Source organism: Diplotaxodon limnothrissa, linkage group LG15 (assembly GCF_057381915.1).
Source record: "Diplotaxodon limnothrissa isolate DT_005_m linkage group LG15, D_limnothrissa_male_GT1.1, whole genome shotgun sequence".
NCBI classification, from domain to species: Eukaryota; Metazoa; Chordata; class Actinopteri; order Cichliformes; family Cichlidae; genus Diplotaxodon; species Diplotaxodon limnothrissa.
Genome location: NC_140610.1, coordinates 5,542,079 through 5,556,841, shown reverse-complemented (window position 1 = coordinate 5,556,841; position 14,763 = coordinate 5,542,079). Strand labels below are relative to the sequence as shown.

Below are 14,763 nucleotides of genomic sequence, written 5' to 3'. Positions count from 1 at the left end.
TTACACTTAAAAATAATCTGTCTTCTTCCTCGTCTGCCGTCTGCTAACTGGGAAATGTAGCTACAAAGGAAAAACAGTAGAGGTGCACACCAAAAACAGACCTCAAACCTCACAAGCATCTGAAGTTCACATAAGTTTTCATGCATCTTTCAGCTCAGCTGCCGCTAATAAAATAATATATGTACATTTTAATGTGTAAAACGTGCACACTCAATATTTGTCAAAACCACATCAGCTCAGAGGAATATCAGATTTCTTCTTTTAGACCTGAGTTTAATACATCCTCACCTTCAAGCGTTCCTGTGTGATTTTTCATATCATGCGGTATGACTGCTACATTGCATAAGTATGTTGGGTTTAAAAAAAAAGTTTTTTTAAAAACTTTTTTTATTGCTGTGCACATGCACATTTCATTGCATTTTTCCCCATTGAGTACTTAAACAGAATTCAGACTTATTTCCGTGGACATGCAGTCAGGGAGGATAAACACCACCTCGTGAATGACTCGGTGCAGAAATGAAGTAGACAACAGGGTGACTGGCCCATTGCACTTGAAAAGAGACAGAAAACAGAGAGCGTCTTTTTCTTCTTTTTTTTTCTCCCACCAATTTCCTCCAGAGAGGAGAAAAGAGGGCAGAAGGTGTGTTATTCTGTGTGAGTGAGACAGAATGAAGAGATGGGTAGTGAAGGGAGATAAGGTTCATTAGAGGAGGTGCGCGGGAACAAAGCGTAATCTCCATTTTAACCTTACCTTTAGAGGAAGGCCGCAGTTACCGCTGTGATAAAGGACTAGTGCAGCCCTAAGCTATGCACAGAATACTGATTAATCCCTTACTATTGTTATCAGGAGGTGTCAGCTAATGCTGTGATGGTGAATCGCGCCGCCGCTGCTGCTGCTGCTGTGGCTGAGGAAATGTTTCTCTCTATCTCTCCCCTCTCGGTTTCTTGCTCTCTTGCCCCATTCTCTCTGCCTATCCATCTCCCTCTCTTCATGAGTGCAGAATAGGTGCCTGGGGCCTTTGATGGCGTCAGGGGGTGGGGGGGAAGGGGGGGTTAGTGTTTTGATAAGTATTGATATCAATCTTATAAATCTGAATTTAATGACCTGATGTGCCTGGACTGCAGACATTTGTCATGCATTCCTCATATGAGGAATCAAGCTAAATAGGTTCCCTGAATTCGCATTGACTCATTCTGACAGGAGATTGTTTGCTTGTGCATTATAAACTATGACTATGACAGCCCCGTGTACTTGTGTTATTGACTTACTCTGCACCCAAGTCTGCCAAATAAAGGAAGGGCGCTTTTTGCTTGTGCCAAAGCAGGAAAGAGCAAGGAGTGATATGAGAGATGTGAAAGGTTTAAAACGGAAGAACGAGAGGGAAAAACACACAATTATGCATGCATGCACGCACACACACACACACACACACACACACACAAAGGAGACATCCTACATGGGAATAGTACTCAGCATGAGTACTTACCGTCCTTCCCTTTTTCCCTCCACCTCCTCCTCCACTCTTTCAGGCTGTCTCTCTTGATGGATTAGCCCATCAGTTAGAAATAATTAGGATGAGCTGTAGTCTTGTCTTGCTGAATGCAGTATTACAAGCGAGCAGGGTCAAGCCTTAAAAGCAGAACTCCAACCAGCTTTTACTTTATATTCCTAAGTGTGGTGGTGGTGGTGGTGGGGGGTACGTGCATTCAATTGTGTCACTCTACTTTATTTCTCTGATACCTCTGCGCAGGCGAAGACAAGCAGTTCAAGTCAAAAACCTGCTTTTAACCTGCTTCTGCTTCACGGAAACTGTATTAAGCAGTCATTTCCAGCTAAATTGGCGTTCAGCCATTATCTTGATCAAACACAACACCACAGAAAATCCACACAATATATAACACCTGTCACCGTGTTCAGTTTTAAGCCCGAAGGCGTCATAACATACACATTTTCACCTTCCCTCCGCTTCCCTCTTTCATTCATTTTGCGGAGAATCGCTCACTCATCGGCAGATGCTCTTGTCCACTGGAGGCCAGCACTCAATTCTGCAGATTGCTGATTAAATCCATTTCCATACTTATATCCCTCAAGCGTTCGCTGTTTATTAAAGTCCAACATACCTGTGTGGCTCACGAACAAGAGGCACAGAGCGCCGAAAGAAAACTTAAAGGGGCGAAGCTGGTTTAAAGGAGCTCTGCTGAGTCACTATTATATTTATTTATTTTGTAACTACCCAGTAGTGTTTTCTGGAAAGAAAGAAAACACCAAAGAAGAAAAAATGGCTGAATTTTTCCTAAGCACAAGTATAATTCAGTACTTTTAAAGTTACTTAAAGTTTGCAAATGGGTTATATACCATTAAACACACTTCGCTGTTGCTTCAGTCAAAGATTTTAAGGGCCAACGTCTGACAGGACTTATTTAATAGTATGGTCCCACTTAGTGTCGGAAAACAGGATGCCAGATAGCACTCCCGGCTCCTAATGACATTTATTTCCACCTGTATGGGTTATTATTACCATCCTTGGCTGCCTTGCTGTGCCTACTGTATCTGCTGTCTGCAGCCTCCCTCTGTCCTTTACAATTATGAGCCCAAAACCCCAGTGGACCACCTCACCCTTCCCGATAATGGCTTTTTTTTGTCAGAACAGAATCTGACCTTCTGCTCATGCAGGAGAACAATGCTGTAATATCACAGTCATTATCATCATCATCATTATCATTACTCCCATCTCTTTATTTAGCATCACATCAGCATCGGGAGGACATAAATAGTGTGTTTTTTAGGTTTGTGCTGTGTTTCGTTTTTTGATTCGGACTCTACCTCGCCCTTGTTTCAGCAAAGTATTTTCTAAGATGGACATTTTAAGCTATCCCTGACAGGCGCTGATCCCATGGTCACTGCCTGCAAAAAGAATAATCTTACTTTAAAAAAAAAAAAAAAAGATCGAGAGAGACACCGAGACTGAAGTTCATTCCCAGCACAGATTCATTATTCAAACATGACCTTTCTTCTTCCTCTTCCTCTTCAAAAGTGGTACCTGCATGAATTTTGTCAGACAGGCAGTCTGGTTGGCACCTTCAGCAAAAAAAAAAAAAAAAGGGGGGGGGGGGGGGGAGTTGGTAGAGGTACCACAGACAATCCTAGTGCTGGCACTTTTCCTCTTCTCCATTATTGAGATGAATTGAATTCTTAGAGCAGAGAAGGAGTGCGGAGTGGGAGGGAGCTGCGGCGTGCGGATTGTTAGTTTTTGTGTTTCGAGCCCTTTTTTTGGACAAAATGGAGCGTACATGAGAGAGTGCCTGGGTGTTTGCATAGCCTTTCATGTTCACTGCGTGGTGCCTTGTCCATGTCAGGCTCCACATACTGATCAAACTCTGAGCCTGAGTGGCTCAGCTGGCTGCAGGGACAGAGCAGGAAAGCTGCACATAAAAAAAAGACTGGTCACCGCTTTTATTGCTTTTGTGCTTTAATGTCCTTTTTTTTCTGCTGCAGGTGCAAACCCTGACCATGCGGTGGATTTGGCATACAGCACTTCATATGTCACATGCCCTTTCTGCCCCACATCGTCTTATCTTCCTCCAAGTGTGCTGGAGCCCGTGGATGGAAGCGTGAGGTTAAAAAAAAAAACAGAAAGAAGAGGTGATGTTCGAAGGACCGAGCCGCCCGTGGAGGGTAGTGATTTTATTTGCAAACACTGTAATAGCTTTTGTCTCATGTTCACCCATCTTTCCTATTTATGCTCGGTCCTAAAAGAGAAAAGATCAGCCTCGGAAAATAACCCATAGGAGGTGTTTCATACATACTAAGCGCTGGAAACGTGTTCTCTATCAGTAAGTCGTCTCGTCTCCACAGGCATGATGCATTTTACATGGCAGGCGCAGTGAGACCTGCTTCGTCCTGGTGATGGAGCTGAAAGGAGGAAGATGGAATTCCATCTACTGAACGCAAACCCATTTTCAATTACACAAAAAAAACCCTCAGTGTGTGTCTGTGTGTGTCTGTAAGTGTGTTCGCATTAAAAGAAAGGGATTGTTCTAAAATGCAATCCAATCTTTGAACAAATGAGAAAAAGAAGTTGCTGCATCCCAAGTTTGGGAGCACAATCCACTTAGTAAGTCGAGTAAAATCGCTGTGTGTTTTACTCGACGTCGTGATAAGGAAAGGTATACCATCTGTTTTTAAAACAGAGAGTGGGAAAATATATATTTTGTTCGAACGTTATCTCAAGGTTTGAATGTTTTATGAGTGCAACAGGAGGTTAGCGCCAGGCCAAGCTGAGTACCCGCGCATGGATTTAATAGAGGCTGATACAGGCAGTGAATCACTTTTGGACAAACACCTCTAGAACAAACCGGGTGTTGCCAATGAGTCGGTCTCTATCTTTAAAAATATAGTTAGCCACATAACTGTTATTGAAAATCAGGCAATGATTTCAGTGTTGTGACTCACTGTGATGAATGGTGCTCCTCATTTCATGTTTCCTGAAATTAAAAGCCAGAAAAAACAAAACAAAACAAAACAAAAACCAGCCGCTTTCATGATGCGCACACGTCACACTGAAATTGAATTAAGCTGTGGAAAATAAAGCTTATCATGCAAACCCCACGGTCTTGACATATGCCTTTCACTGTCACTTAGTTCTGCTTCTGACTCAAAATCCTTCTGCAATCAGCATTCCCTTCACCATCACGATCCATCGAACGTCTCCACTGTGTGGATTTGTATTGAGAATTTCAGCATGAAACGCACACACAGGCTACGTACCTCATCTCAAGGTTGGTAAATAGATATTAAAGCTCTGTTTATTGATGGGTGTTTAGGGCAAAGGCGGAGAGACTGGATGATGTGTGTCTGGATAAGACAGGTCCTTGATGTCAGGCTTTTTCACCCAGCTGAGTGAAAAAGCAAAACCCCGTGATAAAGATGATGGTGTGTTTAATGTACACTGCTCAAAAAAACTTAAAAGGATACTTTTTAATCAGAGTATATATGGAGTATTACTTCTGAGATATTGATCTGGTCAGTTAAGTATCAGAGGGGGTTGTTAATCCGTTTTAGCTGCTTTGGTGTTAATGAAATTAACAACAGGTGCAGTATGAGGCAAGCCCCAAAACAGGAAGGGTTAGGATAGGGTCAAAATCACTACCGGTAGCACTTCAGGACGGCACAGCAGTACATGCCATTGCCAGAAGGTTGGCTGTTTCTTCCAGCACAGTCTCAAAAGCATGGAGGAGATCCAGGAAACAGTTATGCTAGGAGAGCTGGACAGGGTCATAGAAGGTCCTTAGCTCATCAGCAGGACCGGTATCTCCTCCTTTGTGCAAGGATGAGCAGAATGAATACTACTAGATGATAAATAGACTGATTCTTATATAGTGCTTTTCTCCTTCCCCAGAGCACTCAAAGCGCTTTATACAACATCCCACATTCACCCTTTCACACAAGTGCTTTCTTCTATGCTTAAGTGCTTTCTGTCTACTGATCACACACATTCATACTCCAATAGCTGCACCCGACCACAACTTGGGGTTAGTATCTTACCCAAGGGTATTTGGCATGCAGACTGGAGCAGCCAGGGATCAAACCACAGGACACAGAGGCCTCTGCAGCTTAGGCAACTGCACTCTGTCTGCCATTAGGAATCTGGATGAAATCCTTGGATTCTCAGACCCTGCACTGGTGCAGTGAGTTCTGGGCTCCTGCAAGTGTACAACAAAGCTCGGCTGCATGTGATGAATGTCTGCAGGCAGGATAGAAGATGAAGATTGAAGACACTCACCTGGCCTAAAATCATTTTCAGTTGCTGCCATGAAATGTTGGCAAAGATTCAGCCCCTAAACGTTGTGGCATCATTTCCTTCCTAACACATTACCCAGTCCACATCAGTATAAATATCCAGCCTAATTTTTCCCCATTAAGATCTGATGCATTTCCAAAGTGTTCCTTTAATTTTTCGAGCAGTGTATTTGTTATCATGAGAGCAGGGGGCTTGTTTGAATTGGATGGAAACATAGTTTCAAATGTAAGTTTGTGCGCTTATATTATGTTGGGATGTGCAGGTACAGGTATTCCCTGTATTTTTCTTTTCCTTTTGTCAAGCGAGTGTTTATCTACACTGGCAAAATGACTGGAAATACACAAAGAGCACAACACAGACCTGTTTCACAGCAGGCATTTTTACTGCAGGCATTTTGAAAGCAGGAACGGTGGACCCACAGAGCAACGAATGTTTGGTGCACATCTGCAGTTCTCCTCGACTACATCTCCAAGTGAGTCCTGCCGCTCCAGCTCGGCCACAGGTCCACCTAATCAGTCAGTCGTGGGCCACATCTGACCCACACAACATTTATCAGTGCTGTAGGTACCAACAACGCAAGATGGGATTCTGGAAATAACAACAAAACTGATTAGAATTGTCAATAACCCCACCTGCATGTCTTTGGGCTGTTGGAATATCAGCCAGAGTACCCAGAGGAAACCAACTCCGGAAATCCACACAGAAAGGCCACAAATAACCAGAACCTCCTGGTTGTGAGACCACACTGCCAACCACAGAACCCCTGTGCTGCCTTTTTGCAAACTAAAACTATAAAAGTGTGATTTTGTAGAGGGTAGAGTTTAATAGCTCCATCGTGCAAGTGTTCGTCTAAAGCTGGACAAAAAGAGGGGGGAAAAAATGTCACGGCCAACCTTCCACTTACACAGCAGTTATAATAAACCCCATTTCTTGAGATGCAAAAAGGGAAAGTATGAGCCTCGTGTTGTCCCAGAAACGCAGTGTTTTTAATGGCAGAATTTGCACCGAGCATGCAGTCATGAATCTCTTTGTTTCGATGCAAACGCACAGCGTGAGAGTAATGTGAGGAGACAAGAGTTGTCGGGAGACCATGTGGCTCAGAAGTCTGTCCCTTTAAGCCCGGTGTGATATCATACCGGGATGGGTTCCAACTGAAACTTCAAATCCATCTTTTCTCTTTGGTTTCTAATTAGCGGAAGAACAGACGATGCATCCCGGAGACAGAAGGGAGAGCACGCGCTGTGGCGTGCACCAAAGCTTCTGGTGACTGCTATCAACCTCTTATGCCACCCGGTTCTTGTGATTTGGGGGGATTGTTTTTAGGTGAGTGATCCTCCCCCTCACCCCCCACCCCCTCCCTTTCTTTTTGCATGGCTCAGATCAGGGTTGGGCTAATCTCAGTTAAACTCTTAATAAGACCCATTTCACGGCATGCGGCCAAGAGATTAGATCTGACAGGGCAGGCGTGGGTTAGTCCTGAGACTACAGATCTGCAGCCTAAGCTCTGGATTGGAAATGTTCCAAAGCATGGAGCAGCCAGTTGAATGGAGAGCTCTCTGTTGCATGATGATACCAGGAGCATGACTAGGAGAAAGCCCTTATACTTTTTTACTCATCTCCCAAGAGATGCAGTTATTGTTTTTAGAGGGGTTTTTTCTGTTTGTTTGTTTTACTGGTTCAACTTTCTCGCCACCAGATGTTGGTCGAAGTTTTGACTGCTAACCTAGAGCACCCCAGAGGAGCACCGCCGACCTCACAAGCACTGCGAGCTGCAGCAGCAGGAGCAGCATATGAATCATGTTCTATATGAAGCTTAAAGACATGCTCTCGCAGTCCTGAGTGAGGCAGGTGAACTCAGCTCGCCATATGGCTTAGAGGGAGCTTATTAGGCTCTGAGGCAAAAAACACATTATCCACAGTGGACCAAGGCCACCTAGGGATGATTTCCATTACGAAAGCCTTTAATTCTGTTGGTATAAGTAGGAGAAAAGGGGGGGAGAGAAAAGTAATACTTTAGCAGAGGAGCTGCACTCTGGCCGCTTGGCTCGTGCAGGGATGGATGACTGGCAGCGAAGGTGAAGTGTGATTAATTATCTGAGCGCACTTATGTAAGTTATTACACTGTAGATACAAACAAATGACTCCCTGCTCGACCTAATTCCTCTCGTCTCTCTCTCATCGCATTATTACTGAAAGAAATTCCACATATTAAACTGACCCCGTGATAAAACAAAAACAAGCAAAACATCAACATCAGGCATTTAGAACACAAACAGAGAATGAACACCATCCAGCCAGACAGTGATTTGTTGACCCTGTTGCACTGTTTTCCCCTCACTATGTTACTTATTTACACTTTTTTATGGCACTTATTATTGTTGTGCTTTTCAACTGGCTGAATCGTTTTCCCTCCTGCCAAGACTCATTATAAACCTTATATCCAGAAACTACCTTTTTATTTATTTATTTTTTGTAAATGTGGAGATAAATCTGCCTCGCCATATCAACACTATGCCCATAGTGACCCCTTGAGGTTCAATGCTGGAACTACAGTCAGACTGAACCGTTAGACAGATTTGGTGTTTTGCATCTTGTCCTAGCAGATAAGATACATGTGTCACCCATCCATTTAAGTGTCTCTGTGGCCAAAGAGTTAACGTAACTCTGCTATAATTGTATTTAAAATTTGAACCTACAATATGTCTGAATCTCTTTACTTTTTAAAATGCCTTCAAACTCCTGGGCTCTCTGTCATATGTAATAATTTTGGTAAATGGGCTGGTTCTTATATAGCTTTACTACTCTGCTTGAGCAATTCAATCAATTTAGTTCAGTTTTATTCATATAGTCCCAAATTACATCAATAGTACCCTCAAGCAAGCACTTGGCAACAGTGGGAAGGAAAAACTCCCTTTTTTAATAGGAAGAAACCTGCAGCAGAACCAGGCTCAAGGAATGGTGGCCATCTGCCACAAGCAGTTGGGGGTGAGGGAAGGACAGAGGATACACTGTGAAAGAGAGCCAGGGATTAGTAATAACTAACAAGCACTCTAAGCACTTTATACAAGCTTTCTATCTAACATTCACACTCCAGTGAATGCTTAGGGAGCGACTCAGGGTTCACCACCATGACCAAAGATGTTTTGGGAGTGCATACTAGAGCAGCCAGTGATCAAACCACCAAACTTTTAATTAGCAGATGACCCGCTGTACCTCTCTCTTCCCCTATAGTAGCTAGGACAGGCTCCAGCCCTCAAGTGACCCTGAATTATATGAGTGGAAGATAATGGACGGACAGGCTGCTCCACCTCCTGACCCACAGCTGCCCCCAAAACAATCCAAAACTGTACCTTTATTTGCAAAATAAAGGTACAGTTTTGGATTGTTTGACTAATAACTCAACACTCTGGCTCTCATTCCACTTTTGGAAACTCTTGCAACTCCAAGTAAGCCTGCAGTCTTAGAGTGAAGTGCTCTGTTGGCATAATAGATTTTTTTGTGTTAACTAATGTGAAAGAAAGCATCCCATGTGACATCCTTTTAAAAAAATTACGAGAGCTGAAAACTGGTCTGATGAAAGAAGCAAAAATTCTGCTGCAGTCTTTATGGTTTGGGTTGTACTCTCAATAAAACCAACAAAAAAGGAACTTCCTTCTAAAACTCGTCAGAATGTACTTGTTCCCAGAAACAAAGGCTTTTCTCTGTAGGAAACTGTCAAAAAAGGGAAAGAAATTCACGCAATAGTGTGTTCTACTCCCTCTAGGAGAACAAGTGTAAACTTGCTCCAGTTCAGACTCAAACGGAAAATGTTAGACCCTGGAACGAAACCTGAGCAGGAGGACAAGCATATATTAATCTCTAGCTTAGGAAACAGACATCTCACAGGTCCCCAGCTGTCACCTTTATTAAATAACACCTGTACGAGCCGGTTCGCGCTGTTCTGTAAGGGAATATAACGCACAGTTGAATGACATCTTCCATTTTTCAGCAATTTCCAGCATCGAAAAGCTTTTATTTCTTAAAACAAGAACACTTGACAAGTTCAGAAAAAAAAGCATGTTTTTTTAGGATATAACTGAGCTCACAAAGGCTTCACTGAGTAGTGCACCTTGTAACGTGACTAACTGGCATTGCACACCATGCCACTGCTGTGTAGCCATTACAGGATGGTAGTGGATCCTGAAAATGGTTCCTTTAAGCTTATGTAGCTCTTACATTCAAAATCATGAAAATAATTAATTAATCAATCATTGTTGGCAGCATTTCTAATCAATTTCATGTCATAATAGACAAAAGAAAATAGAAAAGAAAAGAGGCGACAATCAAAGATAAAGCTGTTCCAAATCTGACAGAACAAGTGTTAGAGGGAGTTTAACTAAGGACACACTTCTGCAAATATTACTGCAGGATTATATTGTTTGTAATCTCCGTGCTGAGGGGCACATCTAAGAGAATGTGTATCGCTTGTCTCTATAACCTGTAGATGTGAAGAGCTCTCAGGAGCTGCATCAAATTAAATTCCTCCCTCACTTGATATGTGAGCTCATTTAAGCTTCTCGGCTTTGCTTGTGCAAAAAAAATGAAATAAATAAATAATTTAAAAAACTTTATCGCAAAGCAACGCGCCAGACGTGAACCTCAGGTGTTTTTTCTTTCTTTTTTTCTCCCCAAACTTCCTGCAATAAAAGTTTCATCCACACACTTCTGAACTCTTAGAGAAAAGATTACTGAATAAAAAATAAACCGTATCTGAAGATGAAAAACCGAGAGTGGCCAAGTGAGACGTGCACATGACAGATTCAGGATGTCACCTGTAAAATGAAATAAAAATGTATTTATTTTTTAAACACACAGTATCAGGAGGCAAGTAAGCTCAATTTATTCTGGATTTTCCCCCTTTTTTACAGATTTCCTTTCTTTTTCTTTATGCCAACTTATCTCTGCAGTTTGCACTATTGTAACAATCCTTCCCTCCCGGGCAATAAAGGAGAAGGAATGAGACCTGAGAGGGATAATTATCTCTTTAGAGGAAATCCTCTAAAGAGATAATTATCCCTCTCCTCTTCCTTGTGAGCTTTTCATCCAGTGTCCCTCTTGTTGCCAGGAAACCAACCAGGGTAAAGACTCTTCGCAACCCTGCTCTCCAGCTGAATGTAGCGGTGGAAAATCGTTATCATCTCGCTGCTTTTCGAGGATGTTGATAAATAGGAGATAGCGAGGACAGTCACGGGACACGTGTGAGGCCTTTTGAAGCTGCGCTCTCACTGTCGGTGAAGGTGATTTCGAGGCGTACGGACAGGGTGTAATAGATGAGGTCGGCGTGTTCGCTCTGAGAGAGACATCACAAACGCGAGAGGGGGGTCTTTGCTGTAAGTCATCCACATCTAAGTCCTTATGTGGGATAACCCTGTGACTGATTGGGAAGTGTGTAGTTAGACCGAGAGCACCTACAAGATAAAGACCATAACCAGAACATATCAAATGTTCTTTACTTGTGGCTACTTGTCTATATTGCTGCACTCGTCTTAATTACATTGGTTTAACCTGTGAAACGTGAACACATAAGATAAGGAGCACCAGTCTTCCCAAAAACAGAACACTCCTCTTTTGATGTTTTCATGGCGAAGCAGAGTGCTGTCCAACCATGGATGACCACAGTATGAAATATACATCATTTTCATACTTATCAAACTGGTCATCCTGAAATGAAAGAACACTTCCATCATTAGAGGATAACAGGGACCATTCAGAACAACTTTACATTGACTTGTAGTGGCCATTCTCTCTACAGGGACAGGTGACCTGAACCATGCCGGTAAAATGCTCCCAGGAGCATAACACTGTAATGAGACAGCAGGAAGAGCAGTTGTTGTCTTTAAAGTAGCCAATATGGAGACAGATAAACAGATAAAGGAAACCTGTTTCCCACAAGCCTACATTTAGTGGCTCCGGCTATTCGGGGGGAGCTACTTTGAAAATGGAAGCAAATGACATCAATCCCCCTGAAAAATACGGAGGAAGAAGAGTCCCAATGCACAGGAAGTTTAAGTGGGGTATTCAATAGATGTGTTGCTCTGTAGACTGTGTTGCATCTCTTCCACTGCAGACGGTCAAAAGATTTAAAAAAGAAATGCTTAACACGCCCAAATGAACTATGCATGCAGGAAGTGATCTGTGTGCATTCTCTTGTTAATGTTATTGTGTGGAGGAGACACAGTTTGTTCTCGGTGTAACTGGATATATTAGATAAGTGCTTTAGTTAGCTTGATAGAAGTCACGTGTGTAACTGCTGTCATATCTATTGGACAGTTAGTTGTCCACTAGACGGCGGTATACACATCAGGCAGTTATTTCAATATTGCGCTATATAATATATCCATCCATCCATCCATCCATTCGCTTCCGCTTCTCCTTTTCAGGGTCGCGGGGGGCGCTGGAGCCTATCCCAGCTGTCACAGGGCGAGAGGCTATATAATATATATATTAATATATATGATGATAATATAAGCAATACAAATGTATCTTATATTTCTTCATTAAACTTTTATTCCGCGTTTCACGGCAAAATGTGCAGAAACGCATTTCTTATCGTGCACTCGCAATAAAGGTCATCCGGGAAAAAATAAAAATACATTTAAAAATAGAATTAAAATTTTTTCATTGTAATTTGGTGTGAAAACGTTAAAACGCGGTTTTATATTGCGCACGGAGGTCAAAGTTCACTAGTTCGCCTCTCAAAATGGCGGCTGAGCCCACACGGGAATGGAGCGATGAGCAGCTCAAAAGTGATGATTTGTCCAAAAAAGACATAATAAAGTTCCTGCAGGACAATGCGGCCCACTCGGTATGTTTCTCCCTTTAGTCTCCTCGGGATTCCGGTTGGGATATCTGCAGGTTACCGGTTTGAATTCTCACTGTGAAGTGCAGCATGCAGCACGGCTAGCTCCGATGGGATGCTTTGCTTCAGCACAGCAGAGCACAATGTTCAGCACTATCTGCACATTAATACGAATGCAAACAGCTTCTCTTAGGCTTTGACCTGCGCAGCTCCTCGTGGCTTGAGCGCAAACGAGTTAAACTTTCTCCTTCTGTTCGTTTGTTGTTATTTCAGTTCCTCAACGAGCACAAGCTGCTCGGAAACATCAAAAATGTTGCCAAAACTGCAAAGAAAGAGCAACTGATTATCGCCTACGATCAGCTCTTCGAGAGCAAAGTAAGTCACGATTGTCATCCGCCTCGATGATGAACCTTGATAACGAACATAAAATGTGTAAACGTGTGATTTGCAGAGGTTTAAAGGCACAGAAGCAGTGGAAGAAGTGACGGAGAAGGTTAAAGCTGTGAAAGTCGAAGAAAAACCCAAAGATGTCAAGACAGAAGTTGTGGATGAGGTACTGATCCACACCATCAAATATCAACTTTTTAATATCATCATTTATATAAAGAAGGAGACCTATAATATGTTGTAATTTCTTTTGTCCATTCGCATATCCCACATGGGGATAAGTGTATTATAACCACGTGCATGATACTGATGCTCAATGTTGGTTAATGGGGGGGGGCGTGCAGATTTTGGTTCTGTAGATTATGGTTACTGGAGTGAAAAATTCAGGTGTACTCATGAAGACTCAAAAATGCTGTAATAATAATGTGAATTGGGAAATATTTTTTCATTGTATGCTAAAGTACAAAAGGCCGATTCTGGTGAGCACTCAGCGATTATTCACATTTATTGACTACTGCTTCATTACTTCTCTCAGGGTCCTCCAAAGTACACCAAATCAGTGCTGAAAAAAGGCGACAAGACAAACTTCCCAAAGAAGGGCGACACTGTGAGCTGCTGGTACACCGGAACCTTAGAGGATGGGACTGTCTTTGACACCAATGTTCCCACAGGTATGACCGCATCGCACTCGTAAGGTGATGCTCTGTCGCTAGTCGTGCTTTTGCATTATTGAAAATGTTAAACTAAGTAATTTGTACTTTTTAGTTATGTAGATCAAATCTCTATGTAGCGATGAAGAATCTGTCCTTGTTGTCTTCGATCTGCAGGGGCGAAAAAGAAGAAACAGGCCAAACCACTCAGCTTCAAAGTCGGCTTGGGCAAAGTCATCAGAGGAGTAAGTTGCTCTGCTGTTGTCATTTAGTTTTCTTAACTTTTATTTCTATGTCTAATGTCTGTAATCATCACAGTGGGATGAGGCCCTACTGACAATGAGCAAGGGTGAAACTGCTCGATTGGAGATTGACCCTGAATGGGCTTATGGAAAGAAGGGCGTCCCTGAGTCCAAGTATCCTTTTTTCCCTCCCCTCTTTGGTATTTTGTACCCTGCGTGCATGTTTCATAAATATCGAAATATTTCTAAAGGGATGTGATGAAACTACACGAGCTGTCTGCACGTAAGGTCAGAGCTCAGCTTGTAATGTGGCTTGATTCTTGCTTATAACTGTCCTCCTTTATTGTTTTACACTAACATAATTAAATGAAAGCCAATTTTCCTTAACTCTACCTCTCCCAGAATTCCACCCAACGCAAAGCTGATTTTCGAGGTCGAGCTGGTGTCTGTGGATTAGCCCAAAGCATGCACTACATTTCAAGAATTCCCACCTAATTAAAGGCCTTGAGGTAGAGGGGGATATCAGCATGCGTCTTGGATTGCAATATTCCTGGGATGCCTGTGCTTTAGCATAGCATTACACATATACCAATTGGATTTTAAAAAAAAAGTTTGATTTGGACAACATGGAATGGCTTGTTAATAATGTACATATAAGAGACTGTGAAATGTTATCTTTTTGTTCTTTTGCATGTACAATGTCAGAAATAAATCATTTTCCCCAAATTTGTTCATTTCAGTTAACCGGTCACTGTACAGATTGCACCTGTCTACATCGTGTTCTTTAGCCTGAAGTCAACTGTATTAAGAGAACTAGTTTGTGTGGTGTACGAAGTACTAAAACC

At 42.4% G+C, this 14,763-nt stretch overlaps 1 protein-coding gene across 1 annotated transcript; it reads left to right on the top strand.

The window, feature by feature from the left end:
• Positions 1-12,537: 12,537 nt before the first annotated feature.
• Positions 12,538-14,638, top strand: fkbp3 (FKBP prolyl isomerase 3). Its single transcript, XM_085372642.1, has 7 exons — positions 12,538-12,645; positions 12,913-13,014; positions 13,091-13,192; positions 13,562-13,697; positions 13,854-13,921; positions 13,995-14,092; positions 14,321-14,638. The coding sequence occupies exons 1-7, from the start codon at positions 12,541-12,543 to the stop codon at positions 14,373-14,375; spliced, it is 666 nt and encodes a 221-aa protein (XP_085228768.1). The 5' UTR covers positions 12,538-12,540; the 3' UTR covers positions 14,376-14,638.
• The last annotated feature ends 125 nt before the right edge of the window (positions 14,639-14,763 follow it).

Coding starts and splice junctions, on each gene's coding strand:
- fkbp3 (XM_085372642.1), top strand. CDS start 12,541: ATGGCGGCTGAGCCCACACGGGAATGGAGCGATGAGCAGCTCAAAAGT. Junction 12,646..12,912: donor AGGACAATGCGGCCCACTCG/GTATGTTTCTCC, acceptor TTGTTATTTCAG/TTCCTCAACGAGCACAAGCT. Junction 13,698..13,853: donor TGACACCAATGTTCCCACAG/GTATGACCGCAT, acceptor TTCGATCTGCAG/GGGCGAAAAAGAAGAAACAG.